General features: G+C 39.0%; 1 protein-coding gene across 3 annotated transcripts in view; it reads right to left on the bottom strand.

Annotated features, from left to right (window-relative positions):
- LOC113023905 (CUB and sushi domain-containing protein 1) overlaps positions 1-26,669 on the bottom strand; it is a 435,654-nt gene that overhangs the window by 14,202 nt on the left and 394,783 nt on the right. For all 3 annotated transcript variants that reach the window (XM_026170386.1, XM_026170376.1, XM_026170368.1), the window contains 15 exons: positions 25,827-25,973; positions 22,648-22,836; positions 22,339-22,524; positions 21,783-21,980; positions 19,538-19,711; positions 18,353-18,526; positions 17,896-18,069; positions 16,541-16,729; positions 14,906-15,082; positions 10,586-10,771; positions 6,732-6,908; positions 6,041-6,226; positions 849-1,022; positions 622-688; positions 159-265 (listed from right to left, as the gene is read on the bottom strand). In XM_026170386.1, coding sequence (XP_026026171.1) covers positions 159-265; positions 622-688; positions 849-1,022; positions 6,041-6,226; positions 6,732-6,908; positions 10,586-10,771; positions 14,906-15,082; positions 16,541-16,729; positions 17,896-18,069; positions 18,353-18,526; positions 19,538-19,711; positions 21,783-21,980; positions 22,339-22,524; positions 22,648-22,836; positions 25,827-25,973 — 2,505 coding nt within the window. The remainder of the gene's footprint in view (positions 1-158; positions 266-621; positions 689-848; positions 1,023-6,040; positions 6,227-6,731; positions 6,909-10,585; positions 10,772-14,905; positions 15,083-16,540; positions 16,730-17,895; positions 18,070-18,352; positions 18,527-19,537; positions 19,712-21,782; positions 21,981-22,338; positions 22,525-22,647; positions 22,837-25,826; positions 25,974-26,669) is intronic.

Consider the following 26,669-nt stretch of genomic DNA (forward strand, 5'->3'; position numbering starts at 1 on the left):
TGGTTTCACGCTGGACTATCATCAAGATACTGTAAAAAGTCCTGTATCCAGTATATATGAAGTATCTACATCTAAAGCTGAGGCAGCATCTCTGTTGCATTCCTATATACATTATGGGGCATAAATATGAAGTCAGCATATTGTTTACATTTAGTTACCTATGCAAGCTGGTTGTTGGCCATTCCAACTTCCATCTGCTTGACAGACTCTGGATGCAGAGCCTACGAGCAAGTAGGGGGCATTGCAGTAGAACCTGACCTCTGACCTATGTAGGAAAGCAAATATTAAATTATAATACAAACCCCAAAATTGCACAAAAGTAGGCAGTGATGAGGAATGTTAATTAATTCATCAACTTATCAAAGGGGTTTTGAAGTGAAAAATTAAATTGTGGCAGGATAACGCAAGTAAATTAGTTCCTGTGTAGAGCACAGAATGTAGGAGACATAATACAACTTTTATTCAGTAGCAATTCAGTTATGCTATTTAAAAAAAGAGAATGTATTTCAAGATAGTCGAGTCCCCATTCGGCCATGTAATACTTATGATTATAACTAAAAAGCATAACCACGTTATACACTAAACTACTGTGGCTTATTCATTAACTTATAAACCACTGACCGGTATGAAAAGATATTTCCCTCTCTGAATCCTCCTCCAGGAGAGCCAGGATCACCACATAGGACAGCTTGGAAAGACATAAAAATGGCGATTAGGACTGTGTACTGGTGCACAGATCGGTTAAAAATGCTAAAATGCTAAAAAATCAACACATTACTGTGTTGATGCACAGTAATGTGCATCAACATGCTGCAGTGTATAGTATATGCAGCGGTACGCTAACTTACGCAGACATTGTGGGACGTCTCCTGTCCAAGTCCCATTCCCCTCACAAGTTAACACAGCAGGAGTGGACAGCTGATAACCGTGGAAACAGCTATAGCTAATACTCGATCCCCATGAATGGTCGGTCCCTTCCACCTTCCCATTCTGTACTTGAGGGGGAGGTCCACACTGGATCACTGAAACACATATAACAGCATTATATACAGTAAAATAAAATAATAGGAAATTAAACAGTTCAAAAGATAACATGAGCTAATGCACCACTGCAACACATATCTAGTAGTAGTCTTGCAGAGCTGGTTGTAAGGTTCATGCAGTATACAACTTAATCCCGTAACAGAGGTGACTGTTAGGGTTCATGAACCAATTAGAAAGGAAACTTTCGAGTCGACTTGGAAATAGCAGCCGGGGGTCGAGAAACAAAGCTGGAAATTGAACAACTGGAAAAAGGTCAACATGACTTGAGACTACAGGTGGAGGTGAAAATACATCCTTAGATGTGAAAAAAGCAAAATCTGCAGATGACTGTAATCACCACTATTTGGATATGTATAGAGTTAAAGCAGCAGATGACCCAAATCGCCATGTTTAGGTTACCGAACCAAAAAAACTAACCGATGAACTGAGAGTTTCTGATACACTTCTGCTTCACAAGACTAAAAAAACTCACAATATATGAAAAATATCCGTTTTATAAATCAAACTACCTCTAACCATCACCTTGAATAATTAAATGGACTGCATACCCCTGACTCCGTTTAGCTTTTGCCATTTGTCATTAGCCTTCGGGCTCAAAAACTAACAATACTGTGAATGTTAAAATTAAATATTCAGTAGGCATCCAAGCGGCACAGTGATTTGTTTGCGTTAAAATAAATAGTGTTTTTCATTCATAGAAGTAACTGAAGATCTGACCATATTATTAAAAAATGGACACACAAATGCAAATTCACTTAATTATTCTTTCCAGTGTGTACATGAAGCTGAGCTGCTGTTCATGTAATGTTAATGACTCACACAAACTCAGTCCTATTTAGAAACTCAATTTTGTAAATGACAGTTTATATAACTAATATTGGGATTAAATTGTCCGACGCATCACATAGGCAAGTATGCATTTAAAAAAGCATTTGTTACACACAGAGAATTTATTTCTGTGATGACTGGAGGTTAAAGGACTTTTTACAAGATTTTAAGAAACTCGCTGTGAGTGTTCATACATGCAAGAGCATTTTTATGTAGCTGGATATGTGTGCGTTTAACTTCATAACACTCCGACAAACATCTCTGCGTGTGCATGTGCCCGACTCCCCACGATAATGATAACCATCTGCATGGTTTCAAACATCTAATAAAGCCAGTGTAATTCTCATCTAACCAGGAGACAGATGGTTTCATGCTCCATTCATTCTGCTATGATGATATACAATAGACATACCCACACACAGAGAGAAAGAGAGAGTGGCAGATAAGCACAGAAACATCCTGTATATACAGAGGACAAAGCAATAAGAAAGTATTGCGCATAAACACATGTAATCGAGAGTAAAAAAATAAGTACCGGTATATAAAACTATCTGTAATTATACTGTATACAGATTTAATTTTTTCTTGTTCATTTTTTGGAATATTTTTCTGTTCCTCTGTTTGCATTATCGTCACTCTTTCTGAAAAAAGTAAAATCAAATCAAAAATTAATCAAGGACACCTTTTGCTAGTACCGAGTTGGACCCCCTTTTACCTTTAGAACTGTTTTAATTCTTTGTCACAGAGAATCAATGCCATATTTTGGCACGACAGTATTACACAGTTGCCGAGAGTTATCAGCTGTGCACCCATGATGTGAATATCCTGTTCCCCAAAGGGACTCTGCTCATTGAGAGCTGGTGACTGGGGAGGCCATTTGAATCCAGTGAACTCATTGGTATGTTTAAGAGGTGATGTGACCTTTGTGACATGGCACGTTATCCTGGTGGAAGCAGCTATCAGAAGATGGGTACACTGTGGTCATAAAGGCACGGACACAGTCAGGAACGCGTTCTTCCAGAAAACGGCTGATCACAGTTATTTTGTCCTTTTTGGACCATTCCCTGTAAACACTAGAACTGGTTGTGTGGGAAATTGGATTAGTAGCTTCTGAAATACTCAGGCCAGCCCATCTGCCATCAATAACTATGCCAGGTTCAAATTCCCTAAAATCAAAACTTGGACAGTTTGAACTTCAGCAGGTCATTTTGACCATTACTTTGAGTTGCTTTTGTGTGGTTGGCTGCTAAGATATGTATTAATAATAAGGTTAATAATGAATAATAATTCATGATATTAACAATAATAATACCTATAAGTGGTTTGGAGTCCTATGTAAAGCGCCATACAAATACAGGCCATTTACCATTTTTTATTAATAATACTTCATCAGGTGTACTTAATAAAGTGACAAGTACGTGCATTTCATTTATAATTCTGTGTTATTCTGCCTATGGCAAGCTAATCAACTGGTTGTCTGGCTTTCTATCTCACCAGTGTTGTGAAGAAGCCTTCACCTCCCCATAGCCATCCTTCCAGCCTTAGAAAAAAATTCTATTTCTTCACTCTACAACGTGTCCTTGTTCGTCCCATTCAAAACAAACCTACGCACCTGCACACAAATCAATGCCAATTTCTTAAAGTATGTACATGATTCATCGTTTTATTGTTACGTGACTGTAGGAATAATAGCTGGTGGCTAGCCATCAGTTAATGAAGTTTCAGTTTCATCACAGAATGAATGTTTTCTTCCGCCTAAAAGCAACTTTGTTGTTGGGGAACAAACTCTAGCTGACTAAAACAGAGGAATGCATTCTTATTGACTTGAGCAGTTAATATTCCAGACCAATATTTCTGTGGGACTCTGATGCCCCAAAACACTCGGGTCTGTAATTGAAGGTTCCTGAACTCTTTTATTTCCTCTTTGTCTCTTTTCCTTGTTGTGAATTGACTACGGTGGCTTCACAACCCAGAGGAAGAGGACTAACTCTCATCCCTGCTTGCTTATGCGCCTTTGCTCTTCCCTCCATCATTGCGCTCGCTGACTCCTTTCCCGATCCTCTCTTCTTTCCTCTCACGTCTCCACACTCTCCTCTTTCTTACACTCTGGTCCCCTGCCTCCTTTCTGTCTGGGTACTCCCCCCCTGACTCCCTCTAACCCTTCTTTGCTTTCTCCCTGCACTTCTCTTCGTTGGCCTTCTGTCCCAGCTCCAGTCCTCTTTCATCCTCTTCCCCAGCTCTCTTGGACTCCTTCTCACACCATTACTGCCTCTCCCTCCCTCCCTTTGTCTTTTAAGCATATCTCTCTTGGTGCAATTCACCCAACCAACAAATTTTATGGGCTTAATCCCTTTTCTCACTGTGTGTTTACAGGTTTGGGGGCAGGTATTGATTTGGCTCTCTTTGTTTCTCCCATCACTCGCTTCCTTTCTCACTTGCTTCTCCTTTGCTTTCTCCTTGTAGCCTCACTGATGGCTCATCACATTCACTGTTTTTCTTTTTTCATTTACTTGCTTTACACTCTCTTTTTCCACCTTCCAATTTCTTTCCCTCTAAATCTCTGGATTATGCATTGTGTGTCACTCTGTGTTTTTGTGTCTCTCTTCTCTAATCCATTGTTTTCTTCCGATACACCCCTTCATCCCTTACTGCCCCTCTCCTCCTCCTAGTCTCCCCCTCTGTCACTCATTGTCATTCTTATGTCTAAGTCCCTTTGATTCCCTTTTGCCTGCAGTTCGATAGGTCCTTCATTAAATGTGTCTATGGGTGTCTGTGTGTTAAAAAGCTTTCGTCACAAAATGAGATCAAATGATCGATGAGGGGATGAAAACAGGGGAGTTGAACATGAGATGGGGAGATTTAGAAAATGAGAACTAAAGGAGAGCAAAGAGGAAAGACTTTTCTAGTCTATAGCCTGTTTCTACCTCTGTATCTCACTGGCTCGTTCCCATTTTTCCATACCACCTTTAACTTTTGCTTCTCAGTTTCCTCCCCAAGTCACATGCTCTATCAGTATCACACACTATCTTTTACTTCTGCTTTTCCTCTCTGCACCTCTTTCTGCTTCCCTCTCAGTAGCCTCTATCCCTGCTTTCTCAGTTTTTTTTCATCTCAGTTCAAAGCCTCTCCAACTGCAGGAGCCAGCAGGAGATTTTCTGTTTGTGGGAAGAAACGGCAGGGTGGATCTCAGGAAACATTCCTTTTTACTGTTGTTGAGTATCATAGTCTAAACTCTAAATATGGCCTGTTGTAAAACTCTGAGCCATTTCAATTTAATGCATTCCTTTTTTATTTTCCCCTTTGTGTTTGTGGGAAAACAGAAGGTCTCAGGAAATAAACCCTGATTTAACACCCTGTTATAGTGAGGAGCAATGTTATTCTTCCTTTGGCCTAATCTTCCACTTCTTCCACTAATGTACTGTTGAATTCACAAGCTGTTATTTACTATACCAGTTCTTATTGCAATACTGTTTTTCTTAGTTAAATTGCCCTTTGTTTTTTGTGCACTCCACCATTAACTACTATCACAATTCTTCATTGTTTGCTACCATTAGAAGATCTCATTACATTGAGATTTGACACTATAATATGTCGAGTCCATGTGCTTTTATTATTTCAATGCAGAATACAAGACAACTTTTTATACTTTCCGTTCTGACTATGAATCAAATTCTGGGACAATTAGCAAAGGTTTTTAGGAAAGAAATCGGAATATTCTTGTTTCACTTTTTTGGCAAATCATAGACATTTACAAAAGGAATCCCTAATTTTTATTTTCATATATCAGAAAATATTAGCATATACCTTAACTTCTCTATATAACCAGTGGGCTAATCTAAACAAAGCTTTGCATCAAAACACACATACTGCACTTATTAACATCTATATGTTACAAAAAACATTTATTATAATTCTCTCTTTTTTTTTTTGGGATTTTATAAAATCAGTCCAAAACAGAAATGGACATTTTCTTTCTACCACTCTGAAAAAAACCACACATGTTTTGTAAGCAAAATAGCTCAGAATCTCAGAACTGAACAGAAAAAAAATATTTCTGCATGTAAGCATGTAAATTTTCAACAATATTTATTTTATTTAGTTGGTTTAGTTTAACATTTCATGCTTTTATCCATAACTATGGAAACAGTTATGTATTACTTCCTCATACCTTTACAGCTGGGTTTAGTTTGGTTCCAGGTTCCATCTTTTATGCAGCGCAGAACGTTGCGTCCATGTCCAGGTGGTTCCATCAAGTGACCGGGGTTGCAGCGGTAGATCACTGTGTGGTTGAAGTTAAACTCTCTTCCTATATAGATTCCATTAGCTATTGTCCCAGGATCACCACAACTGATCACTAAAGGAAGTAACAAAAATGTTATGGTATAAGTGAGCCTAAATCTGTCATACAGTGGTGTGTCAGTAAGCCTGGAGCTGTGGATGAGTGCAGCATCATTTAAAACCAAAGCGTAAAAACTGTGCTTTCTAAAATGTCATAAAAACTGTGCTTTCTGTTTACTCGAATTTCTTTCTCCTTCCTCACTGTAACTTCCCTGAAGCACATTCCAACTTCATTCTATCTACCTCCCACCTCCGTCTCCCCCTTTCCCTACACATCTGTCTGCCTCTGTTAAACTTTACACTTTAAAATCTCTCACACAAGAGACCTTGTGCAGTTCTGAAGATACACAGCAGCTGCTTTCCCAGTCCCTGAACAATTTATGCTACTCTTGAACCACTTGCTAAAGAAAAACACTGCCATACATATAACAATAATGATAATATTTTAATCAGCGCTTCTACGCTGCGTGAGAATCCCATGCTGTTTGAACTAATCACTCAGACAGCAATGATCATCCTACCAGTGCAATCTGGGGGTTGTCCTGTCCACGTCCCATTGGTTGTGCAGTGTCTGGTGGTCAGGCCTGATGTTTTGAAGCCTTCCCAGCACGTGTAAGCCACTGAGCTGCCGAAGGTGATGCCATCACTGAAGACAATTCTGCCATGTGCTGGGGTGCCAGGGTTACCACAGGATACAGCTGAGTGGTGAGGAAATACCAATCAGCGTTGATTAAACTCAGCGATAATATCGGTGTAAGCAATACTGTCTTCCTGTCCCTCAGGGCTGATCAGCTGTGGGCTACAATAATGAGATTATCACTAGAGTCAGCTGGAAGTAACATAAAATATCTCCTTGAGGTAGTGAAGCTGATTAATGATTAAAGGCTGTTGGGCTAGGGCGACCCCAAAGCTGAGCGCTCGTCCCCAGGTGAGACTTTTACTGCATGTTTCTGTCTCTCTCCATTTTCACTATCCAATCAAGGCAGAAATGCATAAAATAATGTAAAAAAGGAGTGTGTGTGACTGATCCTTTGCTTTTAATTACAGATGAATTACAGTTGTGTCGTAGTGAGTGAGGGGAAGTTGTTAAAACCCCTACATCACTAACGTTAACCTCCAAAACGCCACTGAGCCAAGTACAACACCTGTAAAAGATCCAAGGTCAGGTGCTGCCTGGTCGTGCTTACTGTTTGCCAAAACATCTGCGAGGTACAGCAACTGTAGAGGAAAACAAATGATGGCAAGAAGCAGCACTGGGTCATGCAGCAGGACTGTGGAGCTAATTATCAGTCAATACTTGTGGACAATGTCCTTCCTGAGTCATCTTTGGGGAGAACACAGTTGCAGAGATGAGAGCACAGAGAATACAGAAATATATTTCAAGATTGGCTGTGTGCTTGACATTGCAGCATTCATTAAGTCACACTGGTGTTCATGTTCACAGCTGCTTCAACAGTTCCTCTACTAAAGCCTATAGTGAATCTGAGGGGTTCCCTTTTATTTTGTGGAAAAAGTCACCCTCTGTGATGTCTTCTTTTGAGCCACGGATGTTTTCTTTGTGTCTGAGCCGCAGCTGGTCTTGTAGATTGTAAGACAAAATTGTCAGGGGACGGTTCATGAATGCAGCCGGGAAAGCACTACGGCTCTATCTAGTGAGCCATCGACCTTTAGTCTGCTGGCACAGCACATTAACAGAACCGACAGAAATTAGCACCCAGCCACAGCACATTTCCCTAATAAGATCATGACAGCTGACAGCCTTTAACAATCAAACACCTATTGATGGCATTCATTAGCCAGAACTCTTAAAAGCCTCGTTCAAAAGTACGTGAGACAGCATGTAGGTGGAGCACATCATACAAAGCTGCATGTGCGTCTATGACAGCAATTTCTTTCTTTAAATCTGTGAGTAACAGTCTGTAGATGAGTGTGTATTTAATTGGAAGTGTGTATGGATTTCTTTGCATTTGTGTGTGTCAGTGACAGATGTCTTACCCTCTCTGAATCAGCTTTTAACCACTATTAGCTTAATGAAAAACAACTGTAGACAGACATAAATAATTACCTTACACAATCACAGACAATGGCACACACAAACACACTTCTAAGGTGTTTGTGTGTGTCTGTACGACTGACTTGATATTTACGTCAGTTTTTCAACATATGCAAGCAAGTCAAGACTTACAAGAGGTTAAAATTAGAGACTTTCTGCAGTTTCTCAACCACACGCTTTCCACAACAGCTTTGCATAATTTCAGTTTAGAGCTCTGTGTCTTAAAGTTTCAGCCACCTGTATTATTTTAAACACATACAGTCTAAAGATAATGATTTCCAACAGGAAGAAAAAAAAACCCCACAGCAATTTAGCAGCTAAATTTACAGATAACAGTAAGTACGCTTTGTCCTATTGTTAGTATACCGGTGACTTTTTGTGTCACAGGCACATAAACAAGCACTGATACATTGTGACTCCCTCTTCCTCGACCTAGCAACTCAAATTGGTGCGAGAATAAATCGTCTATCCAATTGAATTTAAAATTTGCATCAGACTACAGTGTAGACCATGTCTGCTTTACTCGGCCTGAATATCTGTGGTGAAAATTGGCAAGGCTACACAGGCAGCAGCTAATGGTTCCAGTGTCTCTACAGTTATAGGGGGACCCACTTTAATTTTCCCTGGATTCCCATGGGTTCAAAGAGTGTCTTTGGAAACTGCTGTTGTCGACTATAGAATGCCGTTTATTAACACAGTGCTGTCAAAGATCCAACTTATTTACGAGTGACACACTTCAATCCTTTGCATCTAAGCATGAACACAAACAAACAAACTTGAGTCTTCATATTTTAAATTCAACAATCGTCTTACATTATGCGTCTCTGGTGTTACATCTCTGAATTTTGAGAACATATTAAAATGACCACTTATGGACAAACAACGTTGTTAATGATTTATTGTTGCGTTCTTGCTGCAGAATTTTAGACCGCAGTGAGGAACTGAAAAATCAGCAGAGGAATTACACTCACTCAATAGCCTATATAATGTTTATTTAAAAATGAATGGCTTTATGTAGGATCAAAATATGTACACATACTGTAGTAAAATTCACACTGCTACACAAACTCTGAAACACGCTGTTTTTTTCTTTCCTGTCTCTTTAAGCTGTCCTCCCAAATGGCCCAGCCTACTCTAATAGGTCAATCACAATGTGGCAAAGGAATGTTGGTTGTGTATCTTAATTATGTGATTACAGATATAACTCTGTAAGTGTCAGCTGGTAACACAAAAACCCAGGATGCAACTATGTGTGAACCAGAACCAGACCAAGAACATAGAGAGGATCCTGCAGAGGTCAATAATTCATTTTGCATTATTATACCCCAAACCGCAATTATCATTTACTTTTTAACATGTGCACAAGTACGGAGTGCCAACTAAAGTTTACAGCAACTTGCACTGTGGCAAGAGTGCAAAAAAGACTTGTCTTCACTTTTAGAGCCAGCAGCAAACCAAGAGCATGCTTTGCACGCCGATGAGAGACGTTGGAGATCAGTTTTGCAGAAGTGTTTCTAGCAAGCAAATGAAAAATGGCAGACTGCGAGGCAGCTGCTCATTAATATTCAACGCAATAAAAGAAACGGAAAACCCAAGAAGTGTAATATCAGCATTTGTAACATTAAACCTCTATATTTAACTCTATCTGTATCACATATGGGCAAAGTATGGTGGACCATCTCAGTCTGGCCAACATATTACAGTAAAGAAAATGAAGTAAAATGAGTCAAAAAGAAGTTTTTACGAAAACCCAAAGACTCAATAAATATGTGTAATATCAATTATCCAATATGGGCTCTTCACTCTTACTTTATCTAAATCACTATGACTCTCACAAAAAAGAAAATACTTAGGATAAAGATCTAAATGATTAAATCCATATATCACGCAGACTTTATAAGCAAATCTTGTTTGGTTCCTTTTATATCAGGGTATATTTTTAAGGCAATGTTTTATAGAATCTAGTCTGAGGCCCAAAGGTAACCTCAAAAGAGACAAAGACGACTTGCCATCAAAGTGTATGTTTTCAAAACAGACAGTTCAGCATGTTGTCACATTTAAATTTCTTGTATAAAGCAAGCAGCAGCCTTTTAAAGGCTCTATATAAATAGAATACAGATAAGAAGACCCCATAAATATCTATCTCGAGTCAAGTAGATAGTACTGCTTCGATTTTCAGCACTATGACAGAAAATAACTAAATAAATAAAAAGTTCTATATGCTGTTTAAAGTGTAAGCTGCAGTTTACGTTTCACTCAAGTTCAAGTGCCAAACTTTCACCTAACATGAGGAATATAAATGGTCATTTTGACACTTCCCACCTTGACAGACAGGCTGTGTACCACTCCAGGTGCCATTATGAAGGCAGGTCCTCTCGGCTGACCCAATCAGGTTATATCCTGCCTCGCAGCTAAAGCGCAAAAGGCTCTTGGTTTTAAATTCCTCTCCTCCTATACGGGCACCATGAGGAGGGATCCCTGGGTCTCCACAGATTCCAGCACTCACACCTACAGCAAGAAAGCAAGCATAAAGTTAATGTACCAAACTCAACAATGCTCTTAAAAACCAAATGAGTCCCCCACCCCCCAACATAATCCTGGACTGCTGCGACACAAACATAGAAACACATCAAAGCACATCAATTTGCACAGTGGATCCAAATACACTTGCTGCAGTCATGTCCATTAGTTCTAATAGGTTTTAGTGAATTTGTGCAACTAAATGGGAAAATGCTAGATCAGGAGGTCGTCTCTCACTGGTATCGTTATGCTAAAAATACACGCAAGCATTCATGCTAGAGGTCAACTACATCAACTAAACACCATATGCACTGGAGAAATTGCAATGACACAATTTGCCTGCTTACCCTTTTCATATACAGTAACTCACACATAGATGCACATACTCAGACATGCAAACTTTGTAGAACTGTACTTTGCATTTAGGCTATACCAAATTGTTCTAGCATTAAAAGCACTGAGCGTGTTACAATTTTAGCAGCTTAAATTCCATCGGTAGGGATTTGTGAGTTTAACAGGGTACAGCGCCAAATGCAGTGTCTTGCATCTCAATGAGTTCTTCAGCTGCAGGATGTATTCTGCCCTGCTGAGTGCTCTGTTTTGAGGCCAGCAGAGTAAGCTTATTGCATTTCAGCTGTTGAGACTGTTGATGCTGAGTTTAGAAATGATCGGTTGTAGTGTTGTGGGATCTGTGTAACCCCAGTGTAGAGGAATGCTTACAACCTGAGAAGTGAACAAGGACTCTGCCACCTCTCTATTCCTGCCTGTTTCTAACATGTGCAGTTCAAGCCAGGAAATATGCCCTGTAGTATAAAGTGTGCTCAGTTTCCAGCATGTAAGAGATCACCGTGTCTCTGTGTTTGTGATAAATTGCAGCGGTAACAAAAATGACATAAAATACTTTGTCACGATAATTTACACAAGCAAAACTGTCAAATGGTGGCATAGTCATAAATTTGTAATGCAATAAAAAGCATATAAAAACTGAAAAAAGTTTTTTTTAACAGCTTGAAAATGTTCAAATAATTTCTCCCTTCATCTTTTTTTGTAGAACAAATGGGAGGACATGTGCGATGAAGGGCAGCGTGGTCATGGGGTGGTTAGTTCTCAGTAAGCTGGAAGGTAGGTAATTATAATCAACGATATAAACAGCTTGCTGCAATTTGTCACTTATTAAATTGATTAACTGATTTAAAATTATGGCGTCGCTTCTGGTATGTTATCCATGTCTGGAACTGTGGAAAGTGGAAAATCGAATCTAGAGATAAATATTCATAGAGCACAAGGACTAACTTTCGATCATAATATGACGTTTCTTAGGTGACTGTCTACCACTGTCATTTCCTCAATACAGTACATCACAGTCTCTGATCTAAAATCAAAAAACAATACGGTGAAGAATTGAGTGGTTCTGAAACACACAAGGAGCCTGTCCGTCAGTCAGAGATACCTGTCAGTTCCAGTTAATACTTCACAGTATATTATGCTGAGGCAAAACAAAGATGTCTTAGTGCTGACTTGCCTGTGGGGTATGGCTCACTGTTTTTGTTCTAGATGGGGTGTTGCTGTTTTTTTAATAGCTCAATCTTTTGTTCTCAAAAAACACTTGTTTCATTCTTCAATTCCCTGAAATTCTACTGTTTTTACCTTTAATCAGTGAGTCTTTGCTATTCTGTAGCCTTTACTGGTACTGTTTACCATCTGACAAGATCTCTGCATAGTATGTATACACTAGCAGTTAAAAGTTTGGACACACTTTCTCATTTTATGTTTTTTCTTCATTTCTACTACTTTCTACATTGTAGATACATATTGAAGACATCAAATATATGAAACAAGATATATAGAATTATGTAGCAAAGAAATTTGTTTATAAATAACTCTAAATATGTTGTATATTTTAGATTCCTGAAAGTAGGGACCCTTTGTTAACAGCGCTGCAAACCCCTGGCCTTCTATCAATGAGCTTTATGATGTAGTCGCATGAAATGGTTTCACTTTACAGGTGTGCGTTGTCAGGATTCATTTGTGGAATTTTTTTGCCTTCTTAATGGGGTTGGGACCATAAGCTGTGTTATGCAGGTTGGTACACAGATGACAGCCCTATTTGACAACTGTTAGAATTTATATTATTGCAAGAACCAATCAACAAGTAAATAGAAACGACAGGCCGTCAGTACTTTAAGAACTGAAGGTCAGTCAGTCCGGAATATTGCTAAAACTAACAACTGCTACAATGAAACTGGCTCACGTAAGTACTGCCCCAGGAAAGCAAGAACAAGAGTCACCTCTGCTGCTGAGGATAAATTAACCTGAGTCACCAGCCTCAGAAACTGCAAGTTAACAGCACCTCGGATTAGAGCCCAGATATGGACATTACACTAGTGGAAATCTGTGCTTTGGTCTGATGATTGCAAATTTGAGATCTTTGGTTCCACCTGCTGTGTCTTTGTGCGAGACAGAAAAGTTGGTCAGATGGTCTCTACATGCATGGTTCTCACTGTGAAACATAGAGGAGGTGTGATTGTGTGGGGGTGCTTTGTTGGTGACACTGTTGGGGATTTATTAAAAACTGAAGACACACTGAACCATCATGGCTACCACAGCATCCTGCAGCAACACGCCATCCCATCCGGTTTGCGTTTAGTTGGACCATCATTTATTTTTCAACAGGGCTATCTGACCAAGAAGGAGAGTGATGGAGTGCTGCGCTAGATGGCCTGGCCAGCACTCCGTCACCTGACCTTAACCCAATCGAGATGGTTTGGGATGAGATGGACCGCAGAGTTAAGGCAAAAGGGCCAGCAAGTGCTCAGCATCTCTGGGAACTTCTTCAAGACTGTTGGAAAACCATTTCAGGTGACGACCTCATGAAGCTCATCGAGAGAATGCCAAGAGTTTGCAAAGCAGTAATCAAAGCAAAGGGTGGCTATTTTGAAGAATGTAAAATATAAAATGTGTTTTATATGTGTTTATTCATAGTTTTGATGCCTTCAGTGAAAATCTAAAATGTACATAGTCATGAAAATAAAGAAAACCCATTAAATCCCATTAAATGTCCAAACTTGACTGGTAGTGTACATGCAAGCAAACTCTAGAAATGATCATATAATGATGGTGACAGTATGTAGTGGCTCCAAAGTCAGCATGAACCTTTTTGTCTTTGAGACCACAGAATAAGGCGTAGTCAAACAAAACTGTTTTTCTCAGAGCTCAGGGTACAGTAAAGATATAGATACAAATAAACAAATACAAAGAACAGTAAGTAATTTTATCAGATTAGATGGTAAATTCTGTGTGTGTGTGTGTGCAGATAATCTTGTGGTCTTCAGTCCAGGTAGTGCTGGTCTCCAGCAGCTCCTTCGCATACATTACATTCTGCTTATGGTTTGGAACATGATATTAGATACCATGCCCGTAAGAGCGCTGTCATCATTTGTAGAACCAATGAAGACAAACATCTAAGACTTTCCAAATTTAAATTGTCGAATAATAATCTTATTGTCTGTAATGACGTCAAATATCTTGGACATCTTATTATAGCTCAAATACCAGAAGAGTTCTTTTTAGAGCATACTGTACATCTCTGCATACTTCATACTTGTGGACAAACTATAGGAACTATAGGAAGGTGAGTCTACATAAACCTCATGTAGCCTATACTAATGCCCTGAGCTTATCACTGAAGATACAAAGGTGGCTCAACACCAGCAGGGGCTGGTACAATTGTCTCTTTGTGGGAAGGTGATCTGAGTGTATTTTTTCTTTGTTTTTGTTGATGTGTTTTACATGAGTCTGGAATAAAGGTTGATTGATTGGCACAAATTGCACACTGGTGTTGTGAGCAGGAGCGCTTGCCATTCTGTAATATTTTATATTATCAATTGTGTTCTGCAAAGCCTTATTAAAAAGGCATTTCTGGATACAGATTTCCTTGTTGAAAGCCTCAGTGTAGATGTGGTACATTTGCCTTACGTGTAAAAACAGGCACAGACTTATCGTGTGCTTTGAGTGCGAATATGTATGACAGCAACAGTGAATCATTCAACTTAGCCCTAATCCTGCACAAAATGTAAATCGTGTCTATTAGACATGCAGGTATATCAACTACTTTGACTTTACCAGTGCAGTAGGGTGGTGCTCCACTCCATGTACCATCTTCCTGACAGTGGCGAGTAGCATTGCCCACAAGCACTCCACCAGGTAGACAAGAGTACTGCAGTACTGAACCATATGTCCAACTGTTGGTCCCAGATACTACTACATTAGGGGGTACACCAGGGTCACCACAGGAAATAGCTACAGAGACAGCAAGAGATTGAAAGAGATAAAGAAGGGTTTAGTGTGTGAGTGTTTGTGTATGTCTCTGAATGTGTGTTTGAGTGTGGATGCGTCCAACTATAGATTACAGATACTATTGCTTCAGGTTGTGCAGCTGGGTCACTGCAGAGACAGCAAACAGGAGAGTGTTTTCAGCAAAACAGGGGTGGGATTAATGCAAGCCCTTGTTGTTTTTGTGTGTGCGTGCTTGTGTCAAAATACACAAACAGGGACTGCAAAAAGAAAGAAGTGTAGACATTAAATGTAGCATGAGACAGAGGCGCTAGCTGTTCAACCAAGGTGAACTGGAAGACAACCAAGGATGTTTTGGTTGTGTGATATGCACCTTAACCAATACAAGACAACGTATTATGACTTTGCAACTGTACAATAAAACATATGCACATAAATAATTAAACCTGCCTTGCTTACACCACATTGTAGCATACGGGCATGCAAGTAAAGCTTATTGAGTTTAACTGAATTGCCTGAGAGAGGGAGAGAAAACCAATAACTCATCTGAAATTAAATTCACTTCAGCCAGACAACACTGAAAGCATCTCTGCTTTTCTTCTATGTAGAAAACTAGAAAAAAATCATTCCAAAGCATTTAAGCAACAGACGCCCAATTTTTTTCTTCAGCTTCGGAGAAATCTATGTTTTACAAAGCACAAGTTTCTGGAGGACACTGATATGGAACTGCTCTCGATTTTCTATTGCTGCCAAATGACTTGTCCTCCGATATCTCTCCTCACCCCCAAATTGTATTACTCCATCCTCTCCTTGCCCCTCTGTCATCACCCCTTTCCCCCCAATTTTCCGATAAGACCTTGTTTTGCGAATGCAACGCTCGATGCACAGACGCCAAGTGCTTCACCGGTGTCTGCCCCTTCCTTCCTCTCTGTCTGATTTCTCATCTCTACACCTCTGTTCCTGTGTCTTTATTCTAAGCTTTTGTTCACCTTCTGTTCCCCTCTTCATCTGTGAATCTGCTTCCTTCTCACTATCACTCTCTAGTTTAATCTCTTTGTTTCTATCAGCAATGGTAGCTTTCTAACAAGACCACCTATAGCCTTATGAGACACATTCCAACTTTCTTTTTCTGTAAACACACATGGACACAAATCATACTCAAACCTTTACGACTCTTTCTTTCATACCCTTTTCTTTTATGATTACTTTCTTCCCATTTTCTTTCTTGAACCCTCTCGTTTGCTCTCACTCTTTCATCCACTCCTCCTTATCCTACTCTCAAAGGCTCTTCAGGCTATTTCAATCCTCAAATGCCTATTCCAGAAAACAAAAAAAAGAGCTACCTGCTTGTGACTACTTTTTTGAAGGCATGTTCTTATAAAAAAAATCCCAAAACTCACACACACAACAGGAAAGACATGTAGCCAAATATTTCCCCGACTACCTTCACTTGTTCACCCATACCTAGGCAACGAGGGATTGGCCGGTCCCACAGTCCATTATGCTGACATGTAAGGAGTGCAGAACCCAAAAGGTAGAAGCCTCGTTTGCAGTGGATTGATACAGTCACACCATAGCTGAAGACTTCTGGGTAACGAAGGCCGGATTGGCGCACGCCATTCTCCACATGACCGGGGTCAGAACAGTTCACCACTGTACGAGAGAGCAGAAGAGCCATTTAAAAGTATTTACAAAGTTTTTACAATGCAAGCATATATAAAGGTGATGGCTATATATCTTGGGAGCTTTGTGGGGTTGAGTACTGAATACTCAATTACCATTTAACAAAGTTACAATTTCATATCATGCATGCTGCTCTGCTCTGGTCTTCTTTAAACTGCTCTTTTGTCATACCCTGCTCTGTTTTTTGAAGCATTTTGTTCCCTATTGCCTCCTCCTGTCCCTTGTACTTTTTCTCTCTGGGTAGATGCCAGTTCAATAAGAGTGGAGTTTGATTTTCCCCATGTCGCAGGGGAGACTGACATTCACTCAAATTCAAGTCCATGGGGGAGACGCCTATGTGTGTTTGTGTGTGTGTGTGTGTGTGTGTGTTTGGCACCCTATGGGAACAAAGAAAGTTTCAGTCTTATAATTGACAGCTGCTGCTGTGAGGTAAAAAGAGGGAGGGAGAGCAGGATAAGACAGAAAATGTGGGGGAGATGGAGAAAGCAAGCAGGCAAGCGAGGATGAATCGCTTCAGTGGGAAACCCATGTGAGCAACTACGTTATATCGATCTGCTCTCATGACTTTGCAAAATGCTTGTGTGTGTGCGTGCTTGAGTATATCATAACTGTTACACTACCAGGGGTCTAGAGAGTTTTGTACTGTAATGACCGTGCATGGTTAGCAGAGGAAAAGAGCATGTCTCTGGACATGTACCCAGCTGTGTTTGCGCACGAATGAATTTATTAGTTTATTTGGAGATACACTGATTGTGTCTGAATTCATCTTGCAGATACGATTTTGTTGTGTTCTCTCTTTTACTAGCAGCAGACTCGGTTCCAAAAGCAATTTCATTTACATAATGTGGGTAGAAGCAAATTCAGTCAACACATGCTGAACATACCACAGCAATCCACAATTTAAAGGAAAGTCTGTTTTTTTACAATACAACCTAGGGATCATTTTTGTCATTGAGGCCTTTTCTTTTATTTGGTTATGATTTTACTCAACAGATGTCGATAGCATCATGTTGGCTCCTCACACAGATTCTATGATTTTAAAAGTGAAAAAAATAAAATAAATAAATAAATAAAGCATTACAAGGATGTGCATGTGCATGAGTTGCTAGCTCTGTGTTAATGAATGTGGACGAGACCTTTGCAGACTGGTAAGGGGCTGCTCCACTGTCCGTTAAGTCGGCACTGAGCCCGAGCATTTCCACTTAGGACGTAACCTCTGTTGCAGGTGAAGTTGACCACATCATTGAGATTAAATTCGGTGCCATTGGTCCGCCCATTGGCTGGGTTGCCTGGGTGACCACAAGTTATTGCTGAGAGAGAAAGAGTGGAGAGAAATGTGATGAGAAACTTGAGGTTCGGAATAAGTATTGTGGTTCTCCCTCTTGATATTGTGTGATATTTCCAACTTTTTTTTAATGTTGGTGCACAGACATATTCACTGAAAAAAAAAAGTAAACTCTAAAAGAATAAATTGTGTGATGCCTCTGAAGAGATTCTTTATATAACAATATAGGTTTTAGCTTTTCATATTTGACAAAAGCAGCAAACAATCTTTAACTTCAAACCACGATGTTGTTGGTATTGTGAACTTACGGACACAGACAGGTGTTGTTCCAGACCACCGATGGTCTTGTTGGCAGATTCTGACTGATGTGCCAATTAGGCGATATCCTAACATGCACTGGTATACAACTGTGTCACGGTAACTAGATCCATCCCCGCTAATGTGGCCGTTGACTATAGGATCTGGAGAGTCACAGTGACCAGCTGGGAGAAGCAAAGTGACAGAAATTAATACAGTACAATGAAACGCATCTTTAACTCACTCACACATCACTGAAGCTGGTTTTGTGTGCTGAGCCCTGATTTTAAACACATTCTGGCTCATTGTGCCAGCAGTCACTGTGGACTGCCAAATTATATGTAGGAGCTTAGATGCTTAAACTTTCAAATGTCTGTCTTTGCAAATCACCTTCAAAGACTTTAGTTCTAAACTTGGAGCAATTACAGATGAACAAAAGTCTCTTAAAAACAGTCCTTTAAACATTTTTTTTTTCATGCACTACATCTGCCTGGGGTTACTTAAAGCTTCAGCACATAAAAAGCAAGACTCCAGTGAGCTGAGGTGTAAAGAGATTCTGAATTGTATTTGACACTATTTCAAATGTTAAGGTTCAAAGTTGAGGAATATAACTCAACATCTGTTAACAGATGTGTTTCAAAGTCGATCCCTTTTTCTTGATGTTTGTGTATCTAATGGTAAATGGTAAATAGTCCACCCAGTTCTGAACGGTCACTTGGTTATTGCCAAAGGTTAAAAGTTAAAAATAACCAGCCTTTCTAAAATTGTTACAATTATTTCTAATTTTAAGAGATAGTATTATTATTGTCTTTTTAGGTCAGCAAATATCATCTCTATCAATAAATGACAAATACTGTTATATTTTGCCATCAATATCTCAAAAGAATATGAGGGTGGATGTGAAATTTGCAGGTGAAACATGAATATTAACAATGCGCTACCTTATCAAAGTTGTACATATAGGCTCTCCGTGTTCATTACATTGACTTAGGTGATCTATTCCATGGTGTTAGTGAGGTACTAATCAGGTTGGATTTTTCTCATTAATGTAATATGAGATGAGTCAATGCTTTGATTTTACTTTAACAGCTTGCTACATTTCTTTTCCAATGAATCAAATTGTTATTTTTTGTGCCACAGGGACTTAGGATAAACCACAACATCTTGAACATCTTATCACATTCAATGAACATTACCTAGACACCTGGTCTCTACACCACTCCACAGCCCATTAGCGCCACACTCCCTCACGTGGGATCCCACCAGAGTGTAGCCATGGTTACACATAAAGATCGCAGTTGCTCCGAATGTGGTCAACGTCCCCAGTTTGGTACCAAAAGGTGGGGAAGGAAGTTCCCCGCAGGAGATAACTAAATAATGAAATAAATGTGTCATTACAAAGTAACAAATTACACATTACATAACATCGTGGTGCAAATGATACTTTTCCATCTTTTACAAAATCTGCAAATAAAGTGGTCTGTGTCGTCAAGCCTTCATCATGATTGGTCAGTTAAATGAAGCATTACAAGACTACCATCCTAAACTTAAACATGGTACATTTTTGTTTTCCAACACAATATCTATCTGAATTTATTTCCTTCAGAAGATTTAAGCTAATTCTGTCTTAATATCCTGGGAGACACAGCTTTAAAGTCACTGGCTAATTTAAACAGACACTTCTGTTACATTGCCAAATCCCTTGAAACTGCTGCAATGATAGGTAGGTCAGCTCAAACACAACCAAGAGAAATGAACAAAAACGTATCCAAATAAAGTCTTTAAACCACTGGCTTAATGTAAAATACATTTCAAATTTTAATCATTTTTTTAAACTTCTCCAGTGTACACATTTCACTTTTCCATTGGCATATCATATATTATGCAACAGTATGAAATTCTGTAGCCTACTAGAAAGTTGTCAAAGTCCCAATGTTCTGTCACAGCCTCTCTTTATGAAACAAGCAGCAAAGACGTATTGCATAGTAAGACTGTATTTGTATAGACAGTATTTCACTACTATCGGCATATACCCCACATTTAGGAAGTACAGACTGCATTCTGTTTGAAAGAGACACAGTCCCTAGACAATGTGCAGTAGTTAACATCCTCAGGCGTTTCGAAACACATACACCCCTGGTAACTAATTTCCAAAAAAGTAGAAGAAATAGATAAAACCTCACGCACAACCACACATAAAGCAGCTCCCTCTCAAATATACCAATGACAGAGGATTAAGCACATGCATGCTTGCCCCTCAAAGCAGGTGAAAAGCACAGTTGTTGTTGTTTTTTTTTAAACTAAACTTGGCAATTATGCTAGGAAAGTAGCTTTCTTTAATTCTTCCAAGTCTCCCCTCATTTCTTTATATCTTGCTAGGAAAATTGGAAACAGGTGCACTGATTAGAAATCATACCTGAACTACAGAACATATAGCAAAAACATTTATGCCATTTAAAAGGTCTTGAAAGTCAATATTTTGTATGATCACCTTTATTTTTTTACAGTCTGAAATCTCTTAGGCAAATTTCTTATCGTTTCTTTAAAAAGTCTTTAGAAATGGTTTTCCAGGCTTCTTGAAGGATAATCAATTTTCACTGCCTTTTGTTCAGTTCTCTGTCAAGATGATCTCACACTGCTTCAGTAATTTTGAGGTTAGCTGACCTTTCCTGACCAAGGTGAACAAAAGCCCATTCCTCTGAAAATGGTCAGATACAAGGGGTGGACTGAAAATGGGAAAAAAAAGGCAGCCGATTTCAAAAGAAAAACTTTGAAAACTTTCAGAAAGTGTGGATAACTATTGCTCATGGCTGCTTTAAAAAATTACATGAAAGTCAAACTCCTTGGAAGAAAAGATAAAAAAAAAATGATGGGCAGATTTTTGTAAATGTCTCTTGTTCCGGTTTTATTTTGATAGCCCTTGTCAAGTGTGCGGCCCATTCCCATTCCCTCGTTACTCCCTCGTGTATTTAACCCCTGTTTTTCTTTGCCCCTTGTCGTGTCGTAACCTCGTCCCTGCTGTGTGTTTCCCTCATGTGCCTGTTTAGATCCTAGCTTCTCAGTTCCAGGGTTTGTTTTCTTGTGATCCAGCTTACATTCTAGTTTTCCAGAGTTTCAGTCCTTAATTACTATGTTGAGGGCTTTTGTTTGTTTTCCGTGAGTTTTTGTTATGGTGGATTTCCCAGCAATAAAGCTGCCATTTTCAGTTAACCTCCCGTGTTGTGAGTCCTGCGTTTGGGTCCTACATCCTGCCTGCCACACAGCTGAACCGTGACAGTTTTATGTATGATCTGACTGAATAATGTTCAGTATAATTCTACTAGAGGAAATTTAGAAGGTGCACCAAATACTAATTTTATTATCATGCACTTAAGTGAGGGCATCAGCTGATTATGAGCTAAGACAAGTCATAATAGTGTCTTTGTGTGTATCAGTACTTACTCTTACAGGTAGCTGGGGCATCTGACCCCTCCCAAGTTCGGTTGGCAAGGCACCGAAGAGTCCGATGCCCCGCACCTAAATAGTACCCAGTTGAGCACTCCAGCATCACCACAGAACCAAACTCTCCCAGCCTACCAGAAATTAGGCGGTAGAGCATGTGACCTGAGAGGACGTCGTCAATGCTGGGGCAGTGGACCGCTGGACAAAAAATTAATGAAATGATACAGTTATATAAAATGTAACTGAACGGCAGGTGACTTTTAATTCTTAATTAAAATCTCTGATAATGTACTATTTGTATAAATTATAATTGTATAAATTAAAATGTATTACTTATTTATAATTCTAAACAAACTCCAAATTAATTATTGATTTAGTGGACAAAAGTTTTTTTTGAAAAATAAATGATGTGTGAGTCATCTTCTCAAAATGCATCCTGGACACTGAGAAGAGAGCTTCCAGCGAGAGGCTCTAGCTTTTTCTAGATATACCAGTGCTTACTTTTTTGTCAACTAAGACATTTACCCATCCTTATAATAAAGTTAGAAATACGTACGTAGACATCTGGAGACTGAGGCAGCATTGCTCCAGCTGCCATCCTCCAAACACATGGCATTCATCGGAACACCTGGGTCAAGGTGGTAACCATGGTTACACTGATAGGTGACCTGGCTCCCAACAGTATACTGGTAAGCATGGAAGCTGCCGTTTCCCGGTGACGGAGGTATGCCGCATGAGACAGCTACCACATAACAAAAAGAAAAGTGTTGCAGGAGGAATCCTTTACAACTGCAATTTTTTAATCCTTTTTACCTTTGTTCTTTATCACTAAGAAGACTGAGAAATAATTGGTTTAAAATTTTACCTTGACAAAAAGGCGGTGGGGTATCCCACTGGAAAAGCCCATTGGAGTCGAGCTTGCAGGTGGCATTGCTTGAGCCCACCAGCCTGTGACCACGATTACAAAAGTACTGAAGTCTGCTACCTGGGCGAAGTTTGGTTCGGTTGACCACACCGCCATTCAGTGGAGGATCATTAATGCTACAGTAAGCAGCTGGAGGCAGAGAAACAAAGAGTTCTCAGCGGATAGCTTAATCGACAGTCAAATTGTACAAATAATTTGATTTCCTAAGCTAAAAATAACAAACTGGCATGACAGTTTAAGAGTTTAAGAGAGTCTGAAAACTTGGTGACATTAATTGTAACACTCCAGGCAATCTGAAGAAAACAAAAAGTAAATGCCATCTATTAGTGAACTTAGTGAGCATAATCCCAAAGCAAACAGAATAATCATAAACTAGAAGAAGATATTGCACTTACTATAGTGCAGTGTTTTGTCATCTTAGAGCAGAGTGCGAGTGTGGTAGAGCATGAATAACACTCTAAACAGTAGCTAGAACACGGCACTCAAGGGCCGCTTGGCTCTCACTTCTCTGTCTGATGTGGTCACTGCTTCACCTGATCTTGGCTCTCCTCCCTCTTGGCTTCACATTAGTGGAATGACATTCCCACTCTGATCAGGACAACAGAGTCTGTAAATCTTTCTTTCCTAGAAGTGTCATATGTCATCTGTTCCCTTTTATTCACCATTTCAGATCTTATCATCCTATCATAGCATTTCTCTGTAACATAATCATTATTCATTTAGGGTCCTCCTTTATATCTCAGTGTGTATAATTTCAATAAAGGGACACAGGCTCCATTCGGATAATATTTTATCTCAAGACCAGCACATCAGAGTATCAGTTGTTGTTTATTACTGAAGATCTCTGGAAGTTTTAGTCACAGGAAAGTTTAAAGGGTACTTCATATGATTTTCCTTTCCTTTTTTCTGTCATAGTTCCCATCAGACAATATAATGTTTGAATTGCGCATATATAAGTAAGCAGTAATAACCAGCATAGTCAGTAGAGGAAGAGTTTTTATCTTCAAACACAGGGTCATGAACCACGGAGAGACAAAAATCTATCTACAAAGTGTCAGTTCTGCTATTATTTATTTTACCAAATAGTCATCAGCTAATGAGATGCCAATAAACACAATTCTACCAAAGGTTGAGCAAATATTCCTGTGGAAGCCCAATAATATTGAGGCTTTGTGGTCAGTATCTTTTTTTGTTGTTCTCTGTTATACTCTGCCATTAAAACAGAGCTTTCTAACAGGTGACACCATCTTTTACCCTAATGTATCTACAAGCTGACTTTAAATCCAACTCTTGCCCAAGCAAATAGCTTCACCAAACCTTTAACTGCCAATTAATAGGCCAACTAACACCGATAACCTTACTGTCTTGACAAGTGGGTTTATCTAAATGCCAAATCCTTCTGAGAAGTCCAGCAATCATCCCTGCTTATTGTATCCAGCTCCATGAGTTTACTCATAACTACAATTTTTTAAACCATTCTGACGAAGGCTGCTCTTGTCCAAGTACAGAGCAGAGAGTCCTTGACTTGGTCTTGGTCTATATCAACACTGAAATCTATTCTTACGCCTTCTTATGTGTCTACAATAATTCCATTTGTCTGTCGAATTTTCCAGAGCTTTCATTTAGACTTATTTTAACTGCTTCCACCTTGATGTTGTTATTGTGTTTTACTCTAGTGTTTATGCCATTCCTCTAACATTAACTGCATTGCATATTGAGACTTTAGCTCCATTTGTAGTAGTTTTAGCTGATGAATACGTCACCTTAATTGTTTATTTGAAAAATTGGAATGGCTCTGCTCTCACATGTGCTGTGAAGACATGCTGAGACATATATTATTTATCCTACTACCACTGCTGACAACTTCTTTAAAGTTTACTAACTACCATACTTGTTTACAGCCTGAACAGAATGCTCCCTTTATGCATTAAGGCAAAAACAACAAAGTAGAGAGAGCGTGAGAGAGAAAGATGGGTCAAGAATTTCCAAGTGAATCTTAACAAGTGAAACTATTAAATATATATAAAAGTGATCCCAGCTTTCAGGATGGTTCGATGATAAATAGATGCCATACAATTAATAAAAATGATGCAGGGTTAATTTCACAGCCAAACAATACACTGGGTCCAGAAAGAATAATAAGAAAAAAGCATAACAGTGATTATTGCAGCTTACTCCATCTGCCAACACACATTTACAGTATATACTTCTGAGGATCCTCACAGGTATAATACATTTCCTGCCCCCTAGCCATAAGCATGCCAGCATGTCAAAGAAGAAGACATTTCTAAACATATATTTATGATACAAACTGTACTATAGATATGTTCAGTTTCAATTTAAAGCTCCAGATCATTAATAATGTATAGTAAGTGAAAAATCCCACCCATCATTTTTTTGTTTTCTTTAGAGATGCTGTTGTCGATGCAATAAGACACCACGGGGAAAGACAATTCTGTTACTTAAGGCTGTTTTGCAGATATAACCCAAAGACTAAAATATATCACATTTATTTTTTTCCCTTCAGTACACAGAGCCAGGAAACAGGCCTTGTGACTTACTCCTTCTAAACCCAAATAGGATTAGTGTCACTATAAATTATTTTTTCTATGACTAAGATTGGGGGATTGTCTTTAACGAATTCTTAACAAGTTAAAATGATTAAGTGGTGAACTAGCTTACAACCCAAATCTAAAAAAGCCAACACAACCTCACAGTTTTGGCAAGCCACTACAGATTTAATTCGCTCAATCTGACAAATTAACAAATTAGAGTTACTAATTCTCTTTTGTTCATAAGTAGCATGATGCATTCAAAAATAATGTTTTCTAAATAATCATTGCTCACCCACCTACAACCGTGATGAATTACTTTCATTATTAAGAAAAGCATTAGGGATGGTTATTCACTAAAGGAGAACAGAGCAGCTAATTTAGTAGTCAAAAACAGTTTTAACACAGGGGGTCACACAGACTTCTAGGTACTGTTTTTAAAAGCAGAATAAGAGAGCAGCCCCTTCCAGAAAACTCACATTGGAAACTGGGCATACATCTAACGCACAAGGACATTCTATTTCAATCAAATAATAATATCAATAATTCAGAAGATACCAGATGTACCTGAGTACCGTATCTTGAATCCTCTCTTGTTGGTTGCGTGGTCAGTGGACCATCGTAGATAGAGTTGGTTTGTCTTTGATGTGAAGTTCAGTTGAGAGGAATGGTTACCACTTAGCGCAACAAGCAGTGGGCTTTGTCCGGAAGATCCTAATGAAACAAGTAATTTAGTTCAGAGCCATGTACAATAAGTGATTGATTTTTATAGACGTGCCTGTTTAGACAATACGCTATTTTGTCATTTAAGTATCTGTTGCAAAGAAACGTAGCGATGATAGTAGGAAAAATGTGATAAAGTTAAACTTAGTTAAACTTAGATACGAGTCTCCATGCATATCTCCAGATGAAAAATAGCCTAAAGTAAAGCGGCAATGAAATTTCTTAGATGTGAGGTACACACAATTACCAAGTTCAAGAAGTGACTTGCTACCTCCAGATTACTTGAACGGTGTCTGCGTTTGATTTTGTTTATAAAAGACACTTTTAAATACTATAGTAGCTGAACAGCATTCTCCAAATAGTCTACTGTTCAGTAATGCTTCAATAGATTAGAAAACAACCCGGTCACTGATGCTTCCTCTGTGATGTCATTAATCTCAGAAATATCAGAGGGAGCTTACATTTGTTTTGACCACGCAAGATTAATAGAGAGAGAGAGAACTTGCGTGCAAATGTGTTAACCCATTTAGAGATCCAGTAAAATATGCATTTAAAAAATGTGTTTGGGTAGCTTGTTATAATGTTTATTGGTATAAAAATGAACATTTTTAACTGTCACTAGTCAAATTATTCTAATATAGCTTCATAAAGTTCTTAATATACACTGCACCAAAAGCCACAAAATTA

Source organism: Astatotilapia calliptera, chromosome 1 (assembly GCF_900246225.1).
Source record: "Astatotilapia calliptera chromosome 1, fAstCal1.2, whole genome shotgun sequence".
NCBI classification, from domain to species: Eukaryota; Metazoa; Chordata; class Actinopteri; order Cichliformes; family Cichlidae; genus Astatotilapia; species Astatotilapia calliptera.